This window comes from Diabrotica virgifera, chromosome 7 (genome assembly GCF_917563875.1).
Source record: "Diabrotica virgifera virgifera chromosome 7, PGI_DIABVI_V3a".
Taxonomy (NCBI): Eukaryota; Metazoa; Arthropoda; class Insecta; order Coleoptera; family Chrysomelidae; genus Diabrotica; species Diabrotica virgifera.
In genome coordinates, this window is record NC_065449.1 from 197,618,261 (window position 1) to 197,638,748 (window position 20,488).

Genomic DNA, 20,488 nt, shown 5'->3' on the forward strand with positions numbered 1-20,488 from the left:
CGTCACAATAAATTGCTCGCATGTATCGCGGCGTCTAAACGCCCTTAAAGTTAATAACAGATTGATTTCTTATATTATTTGACCAGCCATCACACTGAATGCCTACTGTAAATGCTTTAAATTCTCAAAAGTTCTCGGAAATATTCTCGAGAATTTTCCATTGAAAGTTTCCGGGAATATTCGCGGTCAGCAGAATATTTCCATTCTATATGGGCGAATATTCTCGGAAACTTTCCAATGTTCGCGAATATTCGCTTGGAAATATTCTCGACTCACATCACTAGGTATGCCTTTACGCTTTAATTGAGTTTTTGTATCTATTTGAGACTAATATTTTTTACATTCTATTTGATTTCTGACAATGCGGTCTTTATTGTCTATTCGCTCCGAGCGTTAACAAAGTGTCAAAGCATAATCGACCGACCTGCTCATGGTGGCGGTTTTTTGAAATTTTATAAGGACGCTTTGTGTATGTTTAAATGAGATATTTAAAAAAAATGCCTTGTCACGCTATTGATACTATGTATTAACATAAACAGAAAATAAAAACGCACTTAATCTGATATAAATTCTTCACTTTCCAATATTGATTATCAGTTTGATTTTGTATATATAACCTCACTATCGCAGTTTATGTCAATAAATCTTTATTAACGAAAAAGAAAATATTTTTGTTGCAGTATAAATTACAGTATAAATTAATAACTAATGAATTCTAACAATTGTATTCGGTTATTATCACTACAAAATAAAATATTCAAGTTTAACAAAATAATCCCATAAGACTCAATGTTAAAACGTCCTTACAAAATCTGACAGCGTGTCACGTGACTGTAAGTAGAGGGGAGACGCACGGAGCCAATAGGAGATCTCCAAGTGTACAATCTTCTGTCGGGTAGTTAGAATATTGCTTTCATTATTGCGAACTGTTTATTTTGACAAAAATCCACAAGTCTATAAATCAAATATGGAATAGAAGTACGCAAAATAAAAGATATACAAATAACACAAGAATATTATTCCAATCTATTTGATTAAGAAAAGCCAACAGTTGAAGTATTTTACATTCTAATTCTAAAGAGATTCAGTACAAGCGATCATTTTTTTTATATTATGAAGCTACTAAGAGGCAACAGTAGCGCACGTAAAACGCAGTCCAAGATTGCGGCTGTAATTTTGAATATTTTGTCGAGATATTTGGCACACATATTCGTAATATAATAAAGAATTGCGGTACTGAGCGCAATTTGAGAAATATGTTAGTATGTGGAAATTACTCTATAACTAAATAAAATATTGCAAAAGGAGCCTGTACCGCCATTAAGAAGAACAAAAAAAATACACTTTCTTCAAATAAATTTTTTTATCCCATGCCTAGATTCTGTGTCACATTGGCTCTACTAAAAATCGATTTTCTATAACAAGAAATCGAACGTGACTGACTCGGCAACATTTAGAGCCCCTATGAGTATAAAAAATATTGTTTTTGATAGTATAATCTCACTGTCAGTGTCAGTGACATTATATGACTTTTTTGAAAGTTCGCAGAAATTTCGAAAAACAAAAATATTGATGACCTGCTGAAAACGCGCTACTGTTTACTGTTTACTGTTTAATCGAAAATAAATATCACATACCCTTGTATACTGCATTCGTGGATTATGACAAAGCATTCGATACAGTACAGCAATAATAAATGTCTTACAGAACGGAAGAATTGGAAGTACATACATATACAGGGTGATTCATTAAGAATGTCCAATCTCTGAGAAGAAGAAAGAGAAACAATAATGAACCCGGAACAAGGTGAAGAAGAAGAATTGACCTATACAGAAGTAAAAGATACAATATGCAAACTGAAAAACGGGAAAACAGCGGGAGACGACGGAATATGTGCAGAACTTATAAAGTACGGGGGTGAAGCACTATACAGAAAGATTTATGAACTAATACAGAATATATGGAATAAGGAAACAATGCCCGAAGAATGGAAGAAAGGAATTATTGTGACAATCCCAAAACAAGGAGACCACAGGATATGTAAAAACTACCGAGCAATTAATTTACTGAATGTAACATATAAAGTACTGACTGGTATAATTAGAGACAGACTAACAATATACACAGAACAAAGCATAGGAGACTACCAGTACGGTTTCAGAAAAGGAAGATCCACGATAGATGCTATCCATACACTAAAACAAGCGATAGAGAAAACATACGAGTACGACGGAGAAGCACATATACTTTTTCTAGACTTTAAACAGGCTTTTGACAAACTAAGTAGAAGAAAAATGAGCCAAGACTTACAAGAGAGCAAAATACCAAATAAAATTATAAGAATGATAGAAATCACAATGCGAGATTCCCAAGCAACAATAGACACCGGAAGAGAGAGAACAGAAATAATAAAAATTAAAAATGGAGTAAGACAAGGAGATGCGCTCTCAACTGTACTATTTATTCTATCATTAGATAAGATAATAAAAAAGTTGTCAAACGCAGGAACTATAAATAAAAATACAGTACAAATAATTGGATATGCGGACGATATAACCATAGTAGCAACAGATAAAAAGGCATTAAAGAAAACCTTTCAAGAAATAGAAAACGAATCCAAACTAAGAGGACTGGAAATAAATGAAAATAAAACAAAATACATGAATGTAAGTAAAAAAAAGAAGACGCAACTGACAGAAATGACAATAGACGCACACAGCTTCGAAGAGGTTGAAACATTCAAATATTTGGGAGTATTAGTCAACAGAAGAAATGAAAGTGTAGATATGAAAAGAAGAATTCAAGCAGGAAACAAAGCATTCTACAGAAATAAAAAAATTTTCAAAGATAAGAAGATAAGCCGAAATACAAAAATGAAAATCTACAAAACGACCATAAGACCAATAGTGCTATATGCTTTGGAGACATTCACATTAACAGCAAGAGAAGAAGAGCAGCTGAAAGTTTTTGAGAGAAAAATTATGAGAAAAATTCTGGGACCAAAGAGGGAAAACGAAGAGGATGCAAGGCAATGGATGAACCACGAAATACAAGAATGGATGGGTCAAGAGAACATAGTAAGAGCAACAAAAGCACAGAGAATTAGATGGTATGGACACATAATGAGAAGAGAGAAGAACAATCCGTTAAGAGTTATAACCGAATGGATACCACCAGGTACAAGAACCAGAGGCAGGCCTAAACTCAGATGGAGACAACAAGTGGAAGAAGACTTAAGAAGTATGGAAATTAGAAATATAAGAAGCAAAATCAGAGAGAGAGAAGAATGGAGAAAGGTAGTGGAAACAGCGAAGTCACACCAGCAATTGTAAAACCAAAGTCAGAATGGGATGATCCCCCACAAAAAGGATCTTCAAGTGAAAACAGCTTCAGCTTCCTCGGGAGCGTACAGCTTGTATATATATATATATATATATATATATATATATATATATATATATATATATATATATATATATATATATATATAATCTCTGAGTTGTAGATTATAGACCTCAAAATATTAAGATTTAACCCAAATCACTTATATCAAATGTGCCTCCTTACTGAGTTACAGGGTGTTCTATTTAAAAATTTAATAACCATTTATACCCAGTACTTTAAAACTATTTGACATATCCTTGTCATACTTTGCAGAAAGTGTAGTTGCCGTACACCCTACTAAATTATGATAAACAAACGTTTCTGGCTACTACCAGAGGCGTACGACAGGGGACAGTGCATGGTTTACCCTTTCCAAATTCTACGCCACTGGCGAAATTGCTATTTTAGCACAATATTTCGATTTTCCAATACTTTCTATGTAAATAATATACTCTTCATTCGTAACGTTAAGGTCATTAGTTTTCGAGATATTTGAAGTTGAAAATGAAACGTTACAGTTATTTTGATTAATAGTTTGTTATTTCCTGACCGTGAATTTTTAAGAAGAATTTTATTCCTGGGTCTATCGGTCTGATAAAATAAAACACTTTATTTTTGCTTAAACGTTTCGGCTACATTGCCGTTTTCAATAAGCACCTTAAACTTTAATGATTAAAACATTACACTTTTAATATTATATTTTCACATACACGTTATATTTTAACATTCATAAAATGCATGCTCCATTCTCGATGTTTTAAGCGAGAATGAAAAAATTTGGCCTGTCTCACACCATATGTACTATGTAGACACTTCAAAACGGTTTCAGGTCATAAATTAAAAATTATGTATATTCTTTTTCTCATGATCATCTTTCAGTGCGTCACAGTTTTTCGATTTCTCTCTAACGCATTAAATTGTATGTGACAGAAAAAAAGGCACGTCTGTGAATACTTTGGGTAATTATTCTAGTTCGGTGTCTATTCTAGTTGTCGATAGATGGCGCCATAATCAAAAAAGAATTATTTATTAAATAAAATAATATTATCAATATAATCTGTACAATTTATAAGACTATACAAATGAAAGAAAATACCATTTTATAAATGCAATAGACACAATTGATTTGGTTTTATTCCAAAATGAAATTAAAATTTGACAACTGTCAGATTTAACTAAAATATCACGCTAGAATAAACGTCATAAATGTGTATTATCACGGACTTACCTTTTTTTCTATAATTTGTGACGCACTGAAAAATGTTCATGAAAAGGAGAATACAAGAGATCGAATTACACATAAGAAAAATCCGATTACCATTCACTAATAAGAGAAAAGAAAAATATTTTTTAAGGATGATGTGAATTTGCAAAACTCAAAATATGAATACTGAAATGTTATGTATTTTCTGGATTATTAAGAAATATAGGCCTGGGCGCTAAAAAGGAAATATAAGTAGATATTGTAATATTATAATAGAAACATTTGACACGTTGGAGTAGTATAGAAGAATATTAAAAATAAGCTGGGTTGATACTGTTATGAACAAAGATCATTTTGTAAAAAGGAATGAACAAACAAAATGAGATATTAACCATAGTTGTGGGAAATGAAATAGATATGCGTTGTGGTAGATCATTATACAGGGAAAGATAACGGATAGGAGAAACATATTATGTCGATGAGGTATATTCTGGCTAGACAAAATGTAACCCTGATAAAATGCAAGTGTAGCTTTGTGGACCCGTGTTGAGCTGGCCCCCCCCCCACTTGCAAAAATCAAAAACCAAATAGCCCTGATTTATGAGCTATTTATGAGCTCTCATATTCCGCAAACTAAAAATTTTGAGCTCGTTCCACTGAGCAGGAATTTGATACTTTAGTGGGGGGGGGGGCTGAGTCAGCCCCCCCACTACTTAAAAATAGGAATATTGAAGCGGTTTTTGAGGCAGAATTACGAGCTATTTATGAGCTCTTGAAATTATATAGTTTCGATTTTTGAGCTCATCCCCTTCACCCCCAAACAACCCTTTAATTGATTTAACTTAAGAGAAAAATGCTGAGATAACTTAAAATATATCGTATTGCGGATATAATTCCTATAGCTTATAACTCTAAGAATAAACTATTAAATCACGTGCATTTCGATTATTGAGCTACAACCCCTTCGCAAGAAAACCACCCTATCTTCCCGGCTTAAGAGAAAGTTGTACTTAAAATGCATTAAACTAATTATTTGGCGACAACATATCATTGAATAATTTATAAGCTTCCAAATTACGCGCATTTAGATCAGTAAATTGCAATTTATTTTGTATAGTGCAGTCACTGAAAGTAAAAATCAACGATTACCTTCAATTTCGGTGAACCTTTATCGTGAAAATTGGTCAGTGGTTAGAGGATACGTCAAGAAACAAAGGTGACATAATACTACCTTGCGCCTTTACCCTGAGGGTGCCTACCGCCCCTTCTCGGGGGTGAAAATTATTTTATAAAAAATAACTCCACAAATTAATAAAAGAACAAATTAAAAGTAAAATTTATTATATAAAGTTAATAAAATAAGTCAATACTTTTTAAGTTATTAAAGATTAAAGATTTTAATTATTCGTGAAAAAAATGCATGTTATGAAGCGATTTTTCGTAAATCACTGAAAAACTGTAAATTTTGACAAAAAAGTTAATAGTAGTTTAATTCGTATAGCTTATATTCTAAGAATAAACTCTTAAATCACGCGCCTTTCGATTATAGAGCTACAACCCCTTCGCAAGAAAACCACCCCATATTCCCGGCTTAAGAGAGAGTTTTACTTAAAATAATTTAAATTAATTATTTTGCGAATACATATTCGTTTAATAATTTATGAGCTTGCAAAATATACGCATCTAAATTATTGAATTGCCATTTTCTTTCTATAGTGCAGTCACTGAAGGTAAAAATCAACTATGACCTTCGATTTCGGTAAATCTCCATTAATTTTCACGAATTAACAATAACAATTTGAGGTTTTAACCTGGGGTATATGTCACCCCTTCTCGGGGGTGAAAATTACTTTATTAAAAATAACCCCACAAATCGAGAGAGGGACAAATTGTAAGCAAAATTTGTTATATAATGTGATTAAAATAAATCAATACTTTTTGAGTTATTAAAGACCAAATATTTTAATTTTTGTGAAAGAAAATGCATGCTTTAAAGCGATTTTTCATAAATAACTCAAAAACTGTAAGTTTTTACAAAAAAGTGTTTATCACTAAAATTGAAGCTAATAAAAAATATAATATATTGCTTACTTGAAAACCCTTTAATGTTAATTTAAAGTTGGTTATTGGTAATTAAATGTATATTTTTTTATGTGACTCTTCAAATCTAAGGATTCAAGCTTAAATAACGGGAAAGAGATGCATTTTATAACACTTAGGTACTAAATACTTGTCAAAGTACTTAGAAATACCTATCAAAAATGAGCTCTGGAAAAAGTTAATAGCATCAAAATCCGCTCACCAATTTTCGTGAAAATGAATGGAGATTTACCGAAATCGAAGGTCATAGTTGATTTTTACCTTCAGTGACTGCACTATAGAAAGAAAATGGCAATTCAATAATTGAGATGCGTATATTTAGCGAGCTCATAAATTATTAAACGATATATAGTCGCCAAATAATTAATTTAAATTATTTTAAGTACAACTCTCTCTTAAGCCGGGAATATGGGATGGTTTTCTTGCGAAGGGGTTGTAGCTCAATAATCGAAAGGCGCGTGATTTAAGAGTTTATTCTTAGAATATAAGCTATACGAATAAAACTACTATTAACTTTTTTGTAAAAACTTACAGTTTTTCAGTGATTTACGAAAAACCGCTTCAAAGCATGCATTTTTTTCACGAATAATTAAAATTTTTGATCTTTAATAACTTAAAAAGTATTGACTTATTTTAATAACTTTATATAATAAATTTTGCTTATAATTTGTTCTTTTATAGATTTGTGCAGTTATTTTTTATGCAATAATTTTCACCCCCGAGAAGGGGCGGTATCCACCCTCAGGGTAAAGGCGCAAGGTGGTACCATGTCACCTTTGTTTCTTGAGGTATCCTCTAACCACTGACCAATTTTCGTAAAAATCGATGAAGGTTCACCGAAATTGAAGGTAATCGTTGATTTTTACTTTCAGTGACTGCACTATACAAAATAAATTGCAATTTACTGATTTAAATGCGCGTAATTTGGAACCTTGTAAATTATTAAATGATATGTAGTCGCCAAATAATTAATTTAATGCATTTCAAGTACAACTTTCTCTTAAGCCGGGAAGATAGGGTGGTTTTCTTGCGAAGGGGTTGTAGCTCAATAATCGAAATACACGTGATTTAATAGTTTATTCTTAGAGTATATACGCTATAGGAATTATATCCGCAATACGATATATTTTAAGTTTTCTCAGCATTTTTCTCGTAAGTTAAATCAATTAAAGGGTTGTTTGGGGGTGAAGGGGATGAGCTCAAAAATCGAAACTATATAATTTCAAGAGCTCATAAATAGCTCGTAATTCTGCCGCAAAAACCGATTCATTATTCCTATTTTTAAGTAGTGGGGGGGCTGACTCAGCCCCCCCCACTAAAGTATCAAATTCCTGCTCAGTGGAACGAGCTCAAAATTTTTAGTTTGCGGAATATGAGAGCTCATAAATAGCTCATAAATCAGGGCTATTTGTTTTTTGATTTTTGTAAGTGGGGGGGGCCCAGCTCAACACGGGTGCTTTGTGGAGCTGCTTATAGATAGTAGTATTAAAATAAAACATGAAAGTAGCCATGATGGCGGCCACTTTTTGAGGTAGCCACTTGAAAAAAATAATAGGAAGAAGGACCGTATTTAAATTATCTGCCAATGGTGTGTTTACAAAATGTACTCAATTTATCAAATTATAATATATGTTGGAGAGATCCTTAATATCAGTTTTATTTTTGATGCAATTTTGGTCTTTCTTTATGTGAATCATCTCCAATATACATCTTTGGTTATAATTATGTTCTTTTCCAAAATCTGCACATTCTCAAAATCAAAACCATGGTTATTTTCTGCGGAATGTTTGGCTAAGGCTGTGGTGTTTACTTTGTTGGCTTGTACACTAAGTTTATGTGCAACAACCCTTCTATGTAGGTATTGATGTGTTTGCCCAATGTACGTTGAATTGCAGTCTTTACAATTTACTTTATAGACAATATCCGACCGCTGATCTTTAGCAACCTTGGGTTTAAATTTTGAAAAGTATCTTCCCGATGTTTTAGATGACTTATGTCCAACATTGATGTCATATTTTGCCAACATTTTCGACATTTGTTCGGAGAATCCATTAATGTAGGGTAGGGATATGTATTGTGTGTTTGAACTGGTGACATTACTATTATTGTTGTTACGTATTGTTTGGGTTTGTTTTAGATTGGTATTGGAGTTAGGTTGAATTTTGATAGTGCGTATTCTTTTTTTAATTAATTAAAAAAAGAACGAATTTACACAATATTAAAACCAGTGTTAACCTATGGAGCTGAAGTTTGGCAATTAACCAAAAATTACAAAGATAAATTACCAGCCACTGAGATGGATTTTTGGAGAAGGTCAGCAAGAAGATCTAGATTAGAACACATAAGAAACGACGACATTAGACAACAAATGGAAATAGAAAGACCAATCGTAGATGACATCGATAAACAACAGTAGTATGGTACGGAAAAGTAAGACGAATGGAGGAACGAAGAATCCCCAAAAAAGTATTAGAATGAAAAACGAAAACGAGGAAGACCATCAACTACTGGATAAAGGGCATCTCCAAGGCGATATCGGAAAGAAATTTAAGGGAGGAAGAATGTCACAATAGAAATGAGTGAAAATTAGGAACGGAAAGTCGTAGAACGCTATAAAAACGATTAAATACTATTCACAAACCCTCCATCCATTTACAATATATTTTTCTGAACTATTTACCTTTTATTCTTATACACAGGTTTTTTGGTTGTGGTTCGGTTGCTGGGGGTTATTGGACACCTCTAATATACAATCCTTCAGTTCATCTAAGTTAAATTGTTGTTATTAGTGTTTGTGATCATTGGACTGGCAGATATGTGTGTGCCTTTACATGTCTCTTATCCTTTGTGGAGGTAGGTTTGGGCATGTTTGCTCTTGTCAGTTTGTTGACCACAAACATTTTCATTTTGCTTTCTATTAGCTTTGTTATATTCAACAAGCAAGACCTTCCTCTACTTTTTACTATACATTTATCACACCATTACCTACAATGTTAATCTGAGAACTATTTTGCCAATTTGTCATGATTATTATGTGATCATTGAGCTGACGGATATGTGTGTGCCTTTGCGTGTCTCCTATCCTTTGTGGAGGTAGGCTTAGGTTTTCATGTCTCTGTTGGTCCAGTAACCACATACAATGTTCATTTTCTTTTTAACTTTAATTTAATTTCTTTACCTAATTTTATTTTCAATCTCTCTTCAAGTTAGACAACCATTAATTCAAGGCCTACAATTTTTGTTTTATTTTATAATGCATCATTTCTACCTTATTTTCACCCTCGTTTTATTCCCTCTATATTTTTATTTTTAATTTTAATTTTATTTTCACATAATTTTCAAACAATAATTTGGCATCATATCATTATTTACTTCACACCATATTAACTTTCACTTATCGTTTTCTTATTTACAGTTCACAGTACTTTCTCTTAAATAATACATCCATTTAGTACTTTAATCTCAATTCCGTTAAACCATAGTATTTTACTTAGTTGTGTTTTATTCACCCTATTACATCTACTTGAAATTAGACAACCAGTTATACTGTTACATTATGACTATCAACTATATTACATTTCATTATAGCCAAATTCCAGATTTATTCACTAATTCTTTTACCTTATAATTATTATCTAATAATTTTCTTTTTATTTTATTTTTATTTTTCTTCAGTTTATTTTTCTTTTTGTTCTTCTTTTTACCAAGTGACGTCATTACCTGTTGGCAAAATTTTCGCTTTCACCGCCATGAAATTTTCATAAATAATTTCATGTGACTATTAATTTAAATTGTTTATTCTTACTCATTTATTTAATATCTAATTAAATTCATTCAGTTAAGTAAAAATATTTTTTATATTTTTTGCATTTCTAAAATACAATATAACTACATACACATAAAATTCCCTAGAAAGTCTTGTCAATATCGGTTCAATGTCATATTTTAGTCTGTCAGTTTGAGGCCAAGATGAAGACCACTTTGTAATACCGTTGCAATTTAATTTCTTGTGACATCGACTTATTGTCGACATTTTTGTAGCCTAAATGACATAATTATTATTACATTAAGGTCTTTTGACCTAAATATGTAGCTAGTTCCAACTACTTTGGATCTGAAGTAAGTAACCACATGTTGTAATTTTCCTAACTTTCAGACAGTCAAATTTCATCTTGGCTTTTTTAATACAGTGGTTTGCTTATTTTAGGTTTCTACCACCTGATGATGGACTGATTGGTCCGAAAACGTTTGTGATTTTATCCATCTTGGATCATTTTTAGAAAAAATTTTTTAATAAATTATATACCACCTACCTACATGTGAGGTTTTTACTTCATTAGTAAATATTATTGCGTTTTCAAATTTATCAATCAAAAGCAAAATGAAAATTAAATTAATTTTTTTTTAAATAACGCGGGCACATAAATTGGTAAATATTTATTAGAATTTAGTTTGGATGTAAGTGGATTTCTCTTTTAATAAGCTTTCCGATGAACCATTAAAGACTTTTGTGAATAATTAAAGTGAAAAGGATGATGTATTTAGATTTAAAATGGAAATAGATTGTTTATTACGAGAACTATAGAACCCACAGGTAGAGGTAATTATCAATTTCTAGAAGAGTGGTTTTAAAAGAAAGTTTGGAATTTTAATCTTTGTGTCAACCCGAGTAAATATTGTAGAGTTTCCCCGAAAGTAATTAAGGATGGTCGGAATAATTTTGAAAATGACGTTTTGTTTGTCGAATGGAAAATATTGTTTCTGATTCTTGGCAAGTTGGAAGGGGAAAAGTGTATTAGATGATTGAGAGAGTTTGAATAAGAAGGCAGTATGTTATTTGGCAGCGCTGAGGAGCGGTCGACGTTTTGGTGGATAAGTAGTTAGCAAGTACCAGTGGTTTGTTTGATAGTGGAGAATAGTGTTGAAAAGTGGAACGAGAGACAGATCAAATTGAGACGAAATACCTCTTTGATTCTGTATTATTGTGAGAAGGAGAGCAGAGAATTTTTTGAGTTTTGTTTGAATCGAGTACGTGTCAAAAGAGTCCCGGCTTGTTGGAGAATTGGTGCTGGTATGCTGATAGTTTTGAAGCTGGAGAACGGAGAGGGCTTTGATGAGTAGCCTTTAACATAGTCAACGAGGGAGAGCTGTTTTGGGTCACGAGAAGACATCAGAGTGAGTGAAGCAAAAGGTCAGTCAACTTATGTGAAAGATATTTTTATGTTCGGAAACTAAAGTTTTGAGTAAAAGGCATATGAATTAAAATTCCAATATTTCTAAAAGTAAATAGGAAGTATAGCTAATCTTGCGAATACATAAATTTGTTTGTTTAGTTTGTTTTACCAAAGTCAGCGGGAACAAACCGATAAATTGTTTTTTGTTAACTATAATAAATTTAAGTGGTAAAGATTTCATTCGGACATCTGTGTCCACAGGTTTTAGATTTGATAGATTTTAGAGTATTGATTTTGACAAATAAAAGACAATTCTGTATGTTTATTTTAATATTTTGCTTTATTTCTTTTCCCTATTTTATCCCGATTAGGATCAACTAAGAGATACTGAACCCACGAGAGAAGATAAGTATAACGTGAGATAATTTAGATTTTTTTTTAATAGTATAAAAAGGCACCCTGAGATTTTTTATTCATTTTTATGTATGATTTGCGACAATTAAATAATTAATCAGATAAATAATAATTAATATAAAATTAATAAAAAGAAGATCATAACAATATATAAGTATAGAAATGTCAAAAATAGGTAATATACATAATTTATAATTATAACATAGTTAATACCTATACAAAATTCATTATCGGAGTGCGGCCTGCATGGAGATAAGAAATGTTGTTCCTAACACGTGCTCCGTAAACTTGTTATTTTTAAGCGATAAAACAAAGTAATAAATTGTGAATTTGTGCCCAATTATAATCGAAACTGTAAGTGTACAAGATTTAATTAGTTTCTTTGTAAAAACGTTTTGAATTTAATATATTGGGACAGTTTGTTAAATTTATTATGGTGGTCAGGGTCAGATCCTTTTTATTGACAAAGAGTGTTTAATGAAATTAATTAACCGTGGAAAATAATGTTACCACAATGCAATCCAATATCCAATATCAACAAAATATCTCACATACATATTCTTTAGCAACATCAAAAGTTCAGTTTCCTTCTAAAGAGAACGCGATCATTTTTAATGCACTAAACAGTACCAAACTTCAAGAATAACTCATCCCCTTGGGAAATATAATCCAACCCAAAAACATCATATTCTGTTCTCGACTATCTAACAATCGCATATGTATGTACCTATCTAGCAAACAACCGGTAGAAGATTTCATGACCAACAGAGGATACATTGAAATTCAAGGCGAAATTGTTCGAGCTAGGAAATTAATAACACCAGCAGAGAGGATTGTCCTCTCCAACGTAAGCCCCTTCATACCTCATAAAATACTAATCAACGAATTACAAAATATTGGTTTAGTACCGGCTTCACCTACGACATTCCTTAAAATTAGTGCCACCATACCTGAATATAACCACATTCTCAGCTTTAGGAGGCAAATATACATCAGTCCCCACAATTTAACACTTCCGGAATCATTTCTACTTGAGTTTGATAACACCTATAATAGGATCTTCATATCACAGGATGGCTTGATCTGCTACAATTGCAAGAAGCCTGGCCACAAAGCATCTCAGTGTTCCGAATCAACAGATCTAGAAGATCAACATTCAAATAATGAAAAATCTTTACCCAGTCTAGGCAATGCAACTTCGCAACAAACACATATACCATCTGAAGAAATGTCAATCTCCCACGTTTCCACCAATGCAGATTCCCAACATGCACATCAGGTATTAGAAGAACCAAGGTTAGCATCCCACGATTCAAACACAACAACCCCGATAACAAACATTGTTCAAGAATCTAACTCTCATAAGCGTACCGCTGACGATATAACTTCACCTGAAATTGAGTCTTCTTCAGCAGAATGCGAGTCGTTCCGTGAGCCTAAAATTTTGCCAAAAATCAAAAAATCTAAAACTGTTTCAACGGAAAGTAGTAATAACTCTATATCACTGCTACTAGAACCCGCAAAAACGTTCATTGAAAATCATTCTCCATCTTTCGTTCTTGATTACAACCAACTGGTTATGCTTCTAACTAACATTACAGGCTCTGCTGATCCCTTGAGTATCATTCAAGAATACACAAAAGATTAGTCCGGTCTAATTAATATGTTCGAAAAAGTATATCCCCACTTAAAAGACAGAAGTATAAAGCGCAAGTTAACATCCATTAAGAAGAAAATGTATGCTTACCTTGGTTAAGAGATTTCTGACTCTGACAGTGACACTTCTCAATTAAGACAAAAATAACATTCACGTCATTACTTCAATGGAATATTGATGGATTTTTCCATCACCTCGCTTTTCTCCAACTACTTATTACTGAGCAAATACTCTCCGCTATTAAAGCTATGCAAATCTATATCCGAAACATTCCATAGAAAAAATGATAAAATTGGAACTTCAGATAGTTTAAGAAAATTGCAGAACAGTAAATTTCCTGTGGATACCTTCGCACATTGGTATCGATGGCAACAAAAAATGCTCGCGATGCTATTGGTAGTGACGAATCGGAGGTCGAACATCGGAGTGTGGCAAGTGATTTAAAAGCCTTCTTTAAAAATAAGTGTTAAGTGCGTGGAATGGGGCATAATTCGGTTTCGAAACTAAAACTGATTAAAAATGACATCTCTCCGTGGCAACCAACAGCAGCAAGCAGAAGATCCCAAATAATCCTAACACGTTTGAGACTGGCCATAGTAGGTATACACACGCACACCTATTCACAAACAGCGAAGCTTCAAAGTGTTCCGTTTGAAATGTAGCAGACAGTATAGTTCATTTCTTAATTGATTGTCCTAAATAGTATTGAAAGATATCCTAGATAGTATTGGCATCCTGAACAGCTTGCAATTGTTACTGGGAAAGAACTTTGATTACAGACAACTAATAGGGTATTTATCTTGTATCAATATGTTGTACAAAATTTAATCATGTAAGTACCAGATATTACTGTTATTTGTATATATTACAACCGATGTCGCTAATGTCCTTCGGGAGGATGCAGCTTTATTTAAATAAAAAAAATTATTCGATTGAGCCTTCGTTTGTGGACCGAAATTGTATTTTTGTATTATTATTTCTTTTCTTGTGTCAACTCAAGAAGATGTACAACTCAATTACACGTACACATCCATCAATAATGCATTTTCTATTGACTTTTTTTCTTAATTGATTTTCACCTTGCTCTTTCGACTATATCATTTGTTTTGGAAAACACCTAATAAGTACTGTGATAATAATAACTTAATGTTATTGTTGATATTTTTTCTTGATTAAAAAAGCAATCGAAGGTATTTATAACTTCATGGGTAACCTACTTATCTTTAAGAATAACCTGATTATATTTCTTTATAAAAAAATTATTTTTATCATGAGCTGTAATTAGTCGTAACACGTGTTTAGAGACACACGTGTTTTTAAAAGAAAAAATACACAATAGTATGTATCTGGATTGTTACTATTTGGGTCAAGGAAATATACCTTACTTGGTAATCTCTACGATTGTTATGCATTTTATTGAGTATAATATTTTTTATAAATTAATTACTTTGCATATTCCTGTAATTGTCACGAACCTTATGCATTCTAAAGTATAATAATAATAATAAATTTTTTTTCTACATTTTTACCCACCTGCTTACTTTCAAAGCCGTCAGAAATGATTGATATCAAATACTACTATAAAAGATAAAATATAAACATGCTTACTGGTATTTTGCATATCAAACTAATCAGTCTTTTGAAAAGGTGGGAATAGATTGTGAATAGAAAACAATAGACAAAAAACGGGTTTTTGGTAGTTGAATTTTTTTTAATAATTATTGCTTTAACATATAGTGCTATTTCAACGATAGAGCCGTGAGTAGAATAATTGTGATATTTGTGCATGCTTCATTGATTACTGTAAAGCATTTGATACTGTAAAGCACAACAAGCTGATGGAGATATAAAAAATATTGCAATAAACACCTGTGACCTAAGAATTCTTAGCAATCTTTACTGGAATCAAATATCGGGTATCTGTAAAGTGGTAGGAGAATCCGATGCAGTAGATGAGGTTGAAGCCGGAATTCGAATTAACGGAGAATGTATCAATAACATGAGATAAGCGGACGACACGGTAGTATTCGCTGACAGTTGTTATGAAGCCCTCCAGGAATGAATGAATAGGATCACAGAAGTAATTCAGAGATATGGGAATTCAATTAAGAAAACAGAACGTTTGATGATCTCTACGAAACAACAGTAATTCGGACGAATCAGTGTGAACGGTCAACGAATAGAAAGAGTAAAAACATACACCTACTTTAATACAAACGTCAATGAAAGTTGCGATCATTCTCTAGAAATCACATATAGGATAAAGAAAGCAAGATCTGGATGATGGATTGCTGCAACTAATTTTACAGGGAGAATTAGACGGAAAGCGAGAACCAAGAAAGCGAAGGATTTCCTGGTTAAAAATCTTCTTAGGTGGTTCCATTCCAATACATAAGCCACCAATCTTTTCAAAGCAGCAGTATGCAAAGTATGATGTTCGCCAAGATCAAGATCCAAAACAGATAGGCACTACCACTTTGTGAACTTACTTACTTTCCGTGTCCGGAACACCAACAACTTTAAATTCTGTATTTCCAATGGTTGGCCACATAGATGGCCCTGTCATTTGCTATAATTAAGTCTTGTTCTGTGCAGGTCTCTCTCATCTCTGTGCATGATAGTAGATGCCGGCTGGTCTGAACCGCGCCACAGTCGCAGGTATCGTCCTCCTGGTATCCCCATTTTTTCAGGTTACTAGCACAACATGAAACGCCGGTTCTTAGTCTGTTTAGCGCTTTCCAAGTCGGATACGGTAAATTGTGTCCAGCAGCCATTTCCTCCGAGGGAGGAAAATGTGTCGCAGTAGTTGACGCTTGCCATAGGTGTATTCGGCGCGTCTCTGGCGCTTCGGGGATGGATATTGATGTTTTCAGGAAGCTTTTCCGAAATCTTAGTCTGCTTGGCTGAGTTTGGTGGTCATATAAGGGGTGTCTTCGGTCCGTCTCCTGCTTTTTCCGTTCTACCTCTGACGTGACCTTTCTCCTGATTGGTGGTGGAGCAATTCCAGCAATGGGGTATACCTCTTCGATAGGTGTCGGTTTCAGGCAACCCGTTATTATACGGACCGTTTCATTTAGAGCCACGTCGACGTTCTTTGCGTGAGCAGAGTTTGCCCATACTGGTGCTCCAAACTCCGCGGCCGAAAAACATAATGCCAAGGCAGAAGTGCGGAGAGTGTGTGGTTGTGCTCCCCATTTTGTATTAGTTAGCTTGCGGATGATATTATTTCTGGCACTTACTTTCTTCTTAACATCTTGACAGTGGTATTGGTAAGACAGAGTTCTATCCAGACGGACGCCAAGGTATTTTGGCGTCTTGTTGTGTTCCAGCATCTGACCACGCCATTCCACCTCCAGCGACCTTCGGGCATGCTTGTTTCTCAGGTGGAAAGCACATACCTGGGTTTTTGTGGGATTGGGTTTCAGATGGTTTTTATCATAGTATAGAGCTAAGTCTCCCAGGGCATCTGTCAGCTTCACTTCGACTTCATTGAAGGTTCTTCCCTGAGCTGCCACCGCTGTATCATCAGCGTAAATAATTTGCCTTGTTTGTTGGTGTATGGGTTGGTCGTTGGTGTATATGTTGTATAGAAACGGTGCGAGGACACTTCCCTGTGGTAGCCCATTTTTTTGGTCCCTCCACCGACTGTTCTTGGACTGGAGCGTTACGTAGAAGCGTCTATTCTGGAGGAGACATTTCACTAACCTTGTTAGTCGGAAGTCCTTTGTAGTTTCGTAGAGTTTTGCGAGTAGCCGTTGATGGTTAACTGTATCATAGGCGGCAGTTAGGTCTATGAACGCTACTCCTGTTATTTCCTTCCGTTCAAAACCATCTTCAATATGTTGGGTGAGATTAAGAATTTGACTGCAGCAGCACTTTCCGGGTCTGAATCCTGCTTGTTCTGGAATAATTTTAGTCTCCACATATTCTGCGATCCGGTTCAGTATCATTCTTTCAAAGGCCTTGAAAAGGTGGCACAAGAGAGATACAGGTCTAAAACTCTTTGTATCCGCCGGATCCTTCCCTGGTTTTAAGAGGGCTACCACTCTAGCTTTTCTCCAGATTTTGGGGATTTGTAATGTACGGATGCAGCAATTCATCATTTTTACGAGCCACTCTACGGTTTTTAGTCCAAAGTTCTTTATTTGCTCTGTTCGTATGTCGTCCAGGCCAGCCGCTTTATTATCTTTCATTTGATGGATCGCGCCTCTCACCTCCTCTAGACAAAAAGAGGTACCTAGAACATCTCTTTCTTCGTCGATATTCCGTTGAGCTCTCACCTTGTTCTTTCTTGATGTCGTCTTACCGTTCATTAGAAGATGATGGGCTATCTGATCGGGTGTGACTTCTGTCATGTTGACTGCCGGAGCAGTGGGATCGTTGCCAAGATTCCGAATCAGCTTCCAGGCACGTCTGCTGTTTTGTTTCATGTCCAGACTCGTGACCAGCTTGCACCACCTTTCCGTTCTGTTGGCGGATATCGCATGTAACATTTCCTCCCCAGCCTGTATTGTCGCTTCCGAGAAAGGGTCTTCTTCATATAGCTGTTCGTATCTTTTAAGTAGGGGTTTAGATTCTTCATTGAGCCCCGCTATGTACTCAGTTCGACAACCTCTAGGGATAAATTTCCGTGATACTTGCTTTACGATTTCTACAAATTTATCGTATGAATCAGGGCAAGGTTCTAGCTGGGAAACTTCTTGATCCAATGTTTCAGAGAATTTTTCCCATTTTGCTTTAGTAAAGTTGAACCTTCTCTTGAAAGGAACAATTTCGTATCTGATTGCCGCGTTGGAAAGACAAATTATTGGTCTGTGCTGTGTCTTTGGGAGAGCGCTTCCAACGATTTTTGTCACCTGGTCTCCAATTCTGTCGCTGACAAATATATTGTCTGGGTTGTAACCTCTGCGCCATCTTCCGCTGTTGAACGATGCAGGCTGCTTTGGATCGTGAATAAGTTTTAGGTTCATGCTTTCAGCCCATTTTTCTAGTTCTTCGCCATTGGAATCTGTTTCGTTGTAACCCCACGCGACACTGTGACAGTTGAAGTCACCCAGTACGAATTTGATTTGCTGTGATTGAAAGTTATTCGGTTCCTCAAAAGCAAAGTCAGCGTTTGGTGGTTTGTACATTGACGTTACTGTACAGGAGTTTATCTCCACTGTGAGGATCTCGATGTCATTTTGATCTGTTAGAGATGTGGATGCTACGTCGATATCTGGTCTGACGAAGACTGCGCTACCATATTGGTCGTGTGGTCTCTCCAGTATGAGCTTCATACCCCGAATCCTTGGTCTGCGGCTTGCAGTACCTCTATGGGTTTCTTGAACCAGTAGAACATCGACACCATGTTCTCTGCACATATTAGACAATAGGTCTTCTTTATCTGCTGATAGTCCTTCAATATTAATTGAGGTCGTCATCAAAAATGGCCTTGATAAAGACCGTTTTGATTTTGATTGCATCTGTGTTGTTGGTGCACCGGTGTTGAAAGGATTAGCCGACATTACTCGTTTCCAGGGGACGCCCGATTGTATTCACAAGTGATCACAATCTACGTGGAGGCTCCTTTCATGTCCCCCACTTTGTGAAGATAACATAAAATTGAATCATAAATCCTAATCTATAGAATTATTGCAATTAATCTTTTTGAGTTAGATCTCGTTAACCTTCTCACAGTGCGATCAAAAAAATCTTCTATGTATACGTTTAGTCAAACAGATCTAGGCTTATAAGAAAGCCTATGTCGGAGAGATATTTGTCACATGGTCAGGTAATAAGAACTTGTTCCAGGTATTCATGACGTTCACGAACAAGTGACTTGCAATGGCAGATAATTTTTTCAGCCGTTTATTTAGCATTTTTGAAGAATCTGCAAGCTATATTATTAAGAGAACATAAGAAACCCATACAATGTTTATTCTGACTTCAGTCTTCTGGAGCTCTATAATATTTTTACACAGCGGGTAGAAGATTCTAATAACCTTTTTGTTAATCATTAGGCTTAGAATGATTTCCGAGTATTATATAACTACAATTTATCATCTTTTTTACAGATTTTAAAAATGGTCCTCCAGCTAGAACAGGTTTTGCTGTAGGAGCCCTTCCCTTAAACTCATTAGTTGAAGTAGAGGTAGAAGCAGCTATTGGAAATGTGAAAAAAGTATTTGTTTAGTTTGTGTATACTATGTACTTTCTTATAGTGTAAAATTATTAAACAAAAACGTAGAATTTCTTCTCTTTTCTATTTTCTTTATTTAAACAAAAGATTGTGGTGTGCTACTTGTCATGCCAAGTTTTTAACACTTTTTGCTTTACTTATAGAAATTTTTAAATCGTATTGTACACACTTTGAAATTGATTCTCTATCATAAATCTGAATAGAGATCTTCATTAGAAAAAATTAAAAGAAATCCATATGAGCTAACTACCCTACTGTTTTCTTGAGATGTTTCAAGTTCCACTTTTGTCGTAATTTTTTTCAATTGGGTGTGTCGGGTTAGTCCAGGGGTGGGCAAATACTTTTAAACGCGGGCCAAAATGCAATTTTCAAAA

At 34.3% G+C, this 20,488-nt stretch overlaps 1 protein-coding gene across 1 annotated transcript in view; it reads left to right on the forward strand.

Moving 5' to 3' along the window:
- LOC114329062 (rutC family protein UK114) overlaps window positions 1–20,164 on the forward strand; it is a 36,378-nt gene extending 16,214 nt beyond the window's left edge. Inside the window, exon 3 of the mRNA XM_028278075.2 lies at window positions 19,990–20,164. Coding sequence (XP_028133876.1) covers window positions 19,990–20,108 — 119 coding nt within the window. The 3' untranslated portion in view covers window positions 20,109–20,164. The remainder of the gene's footprint in view (window positions 1–19,989) is intronic.
- Window positions 20,165–20,488: the final 324 nt, after the last annotated feature.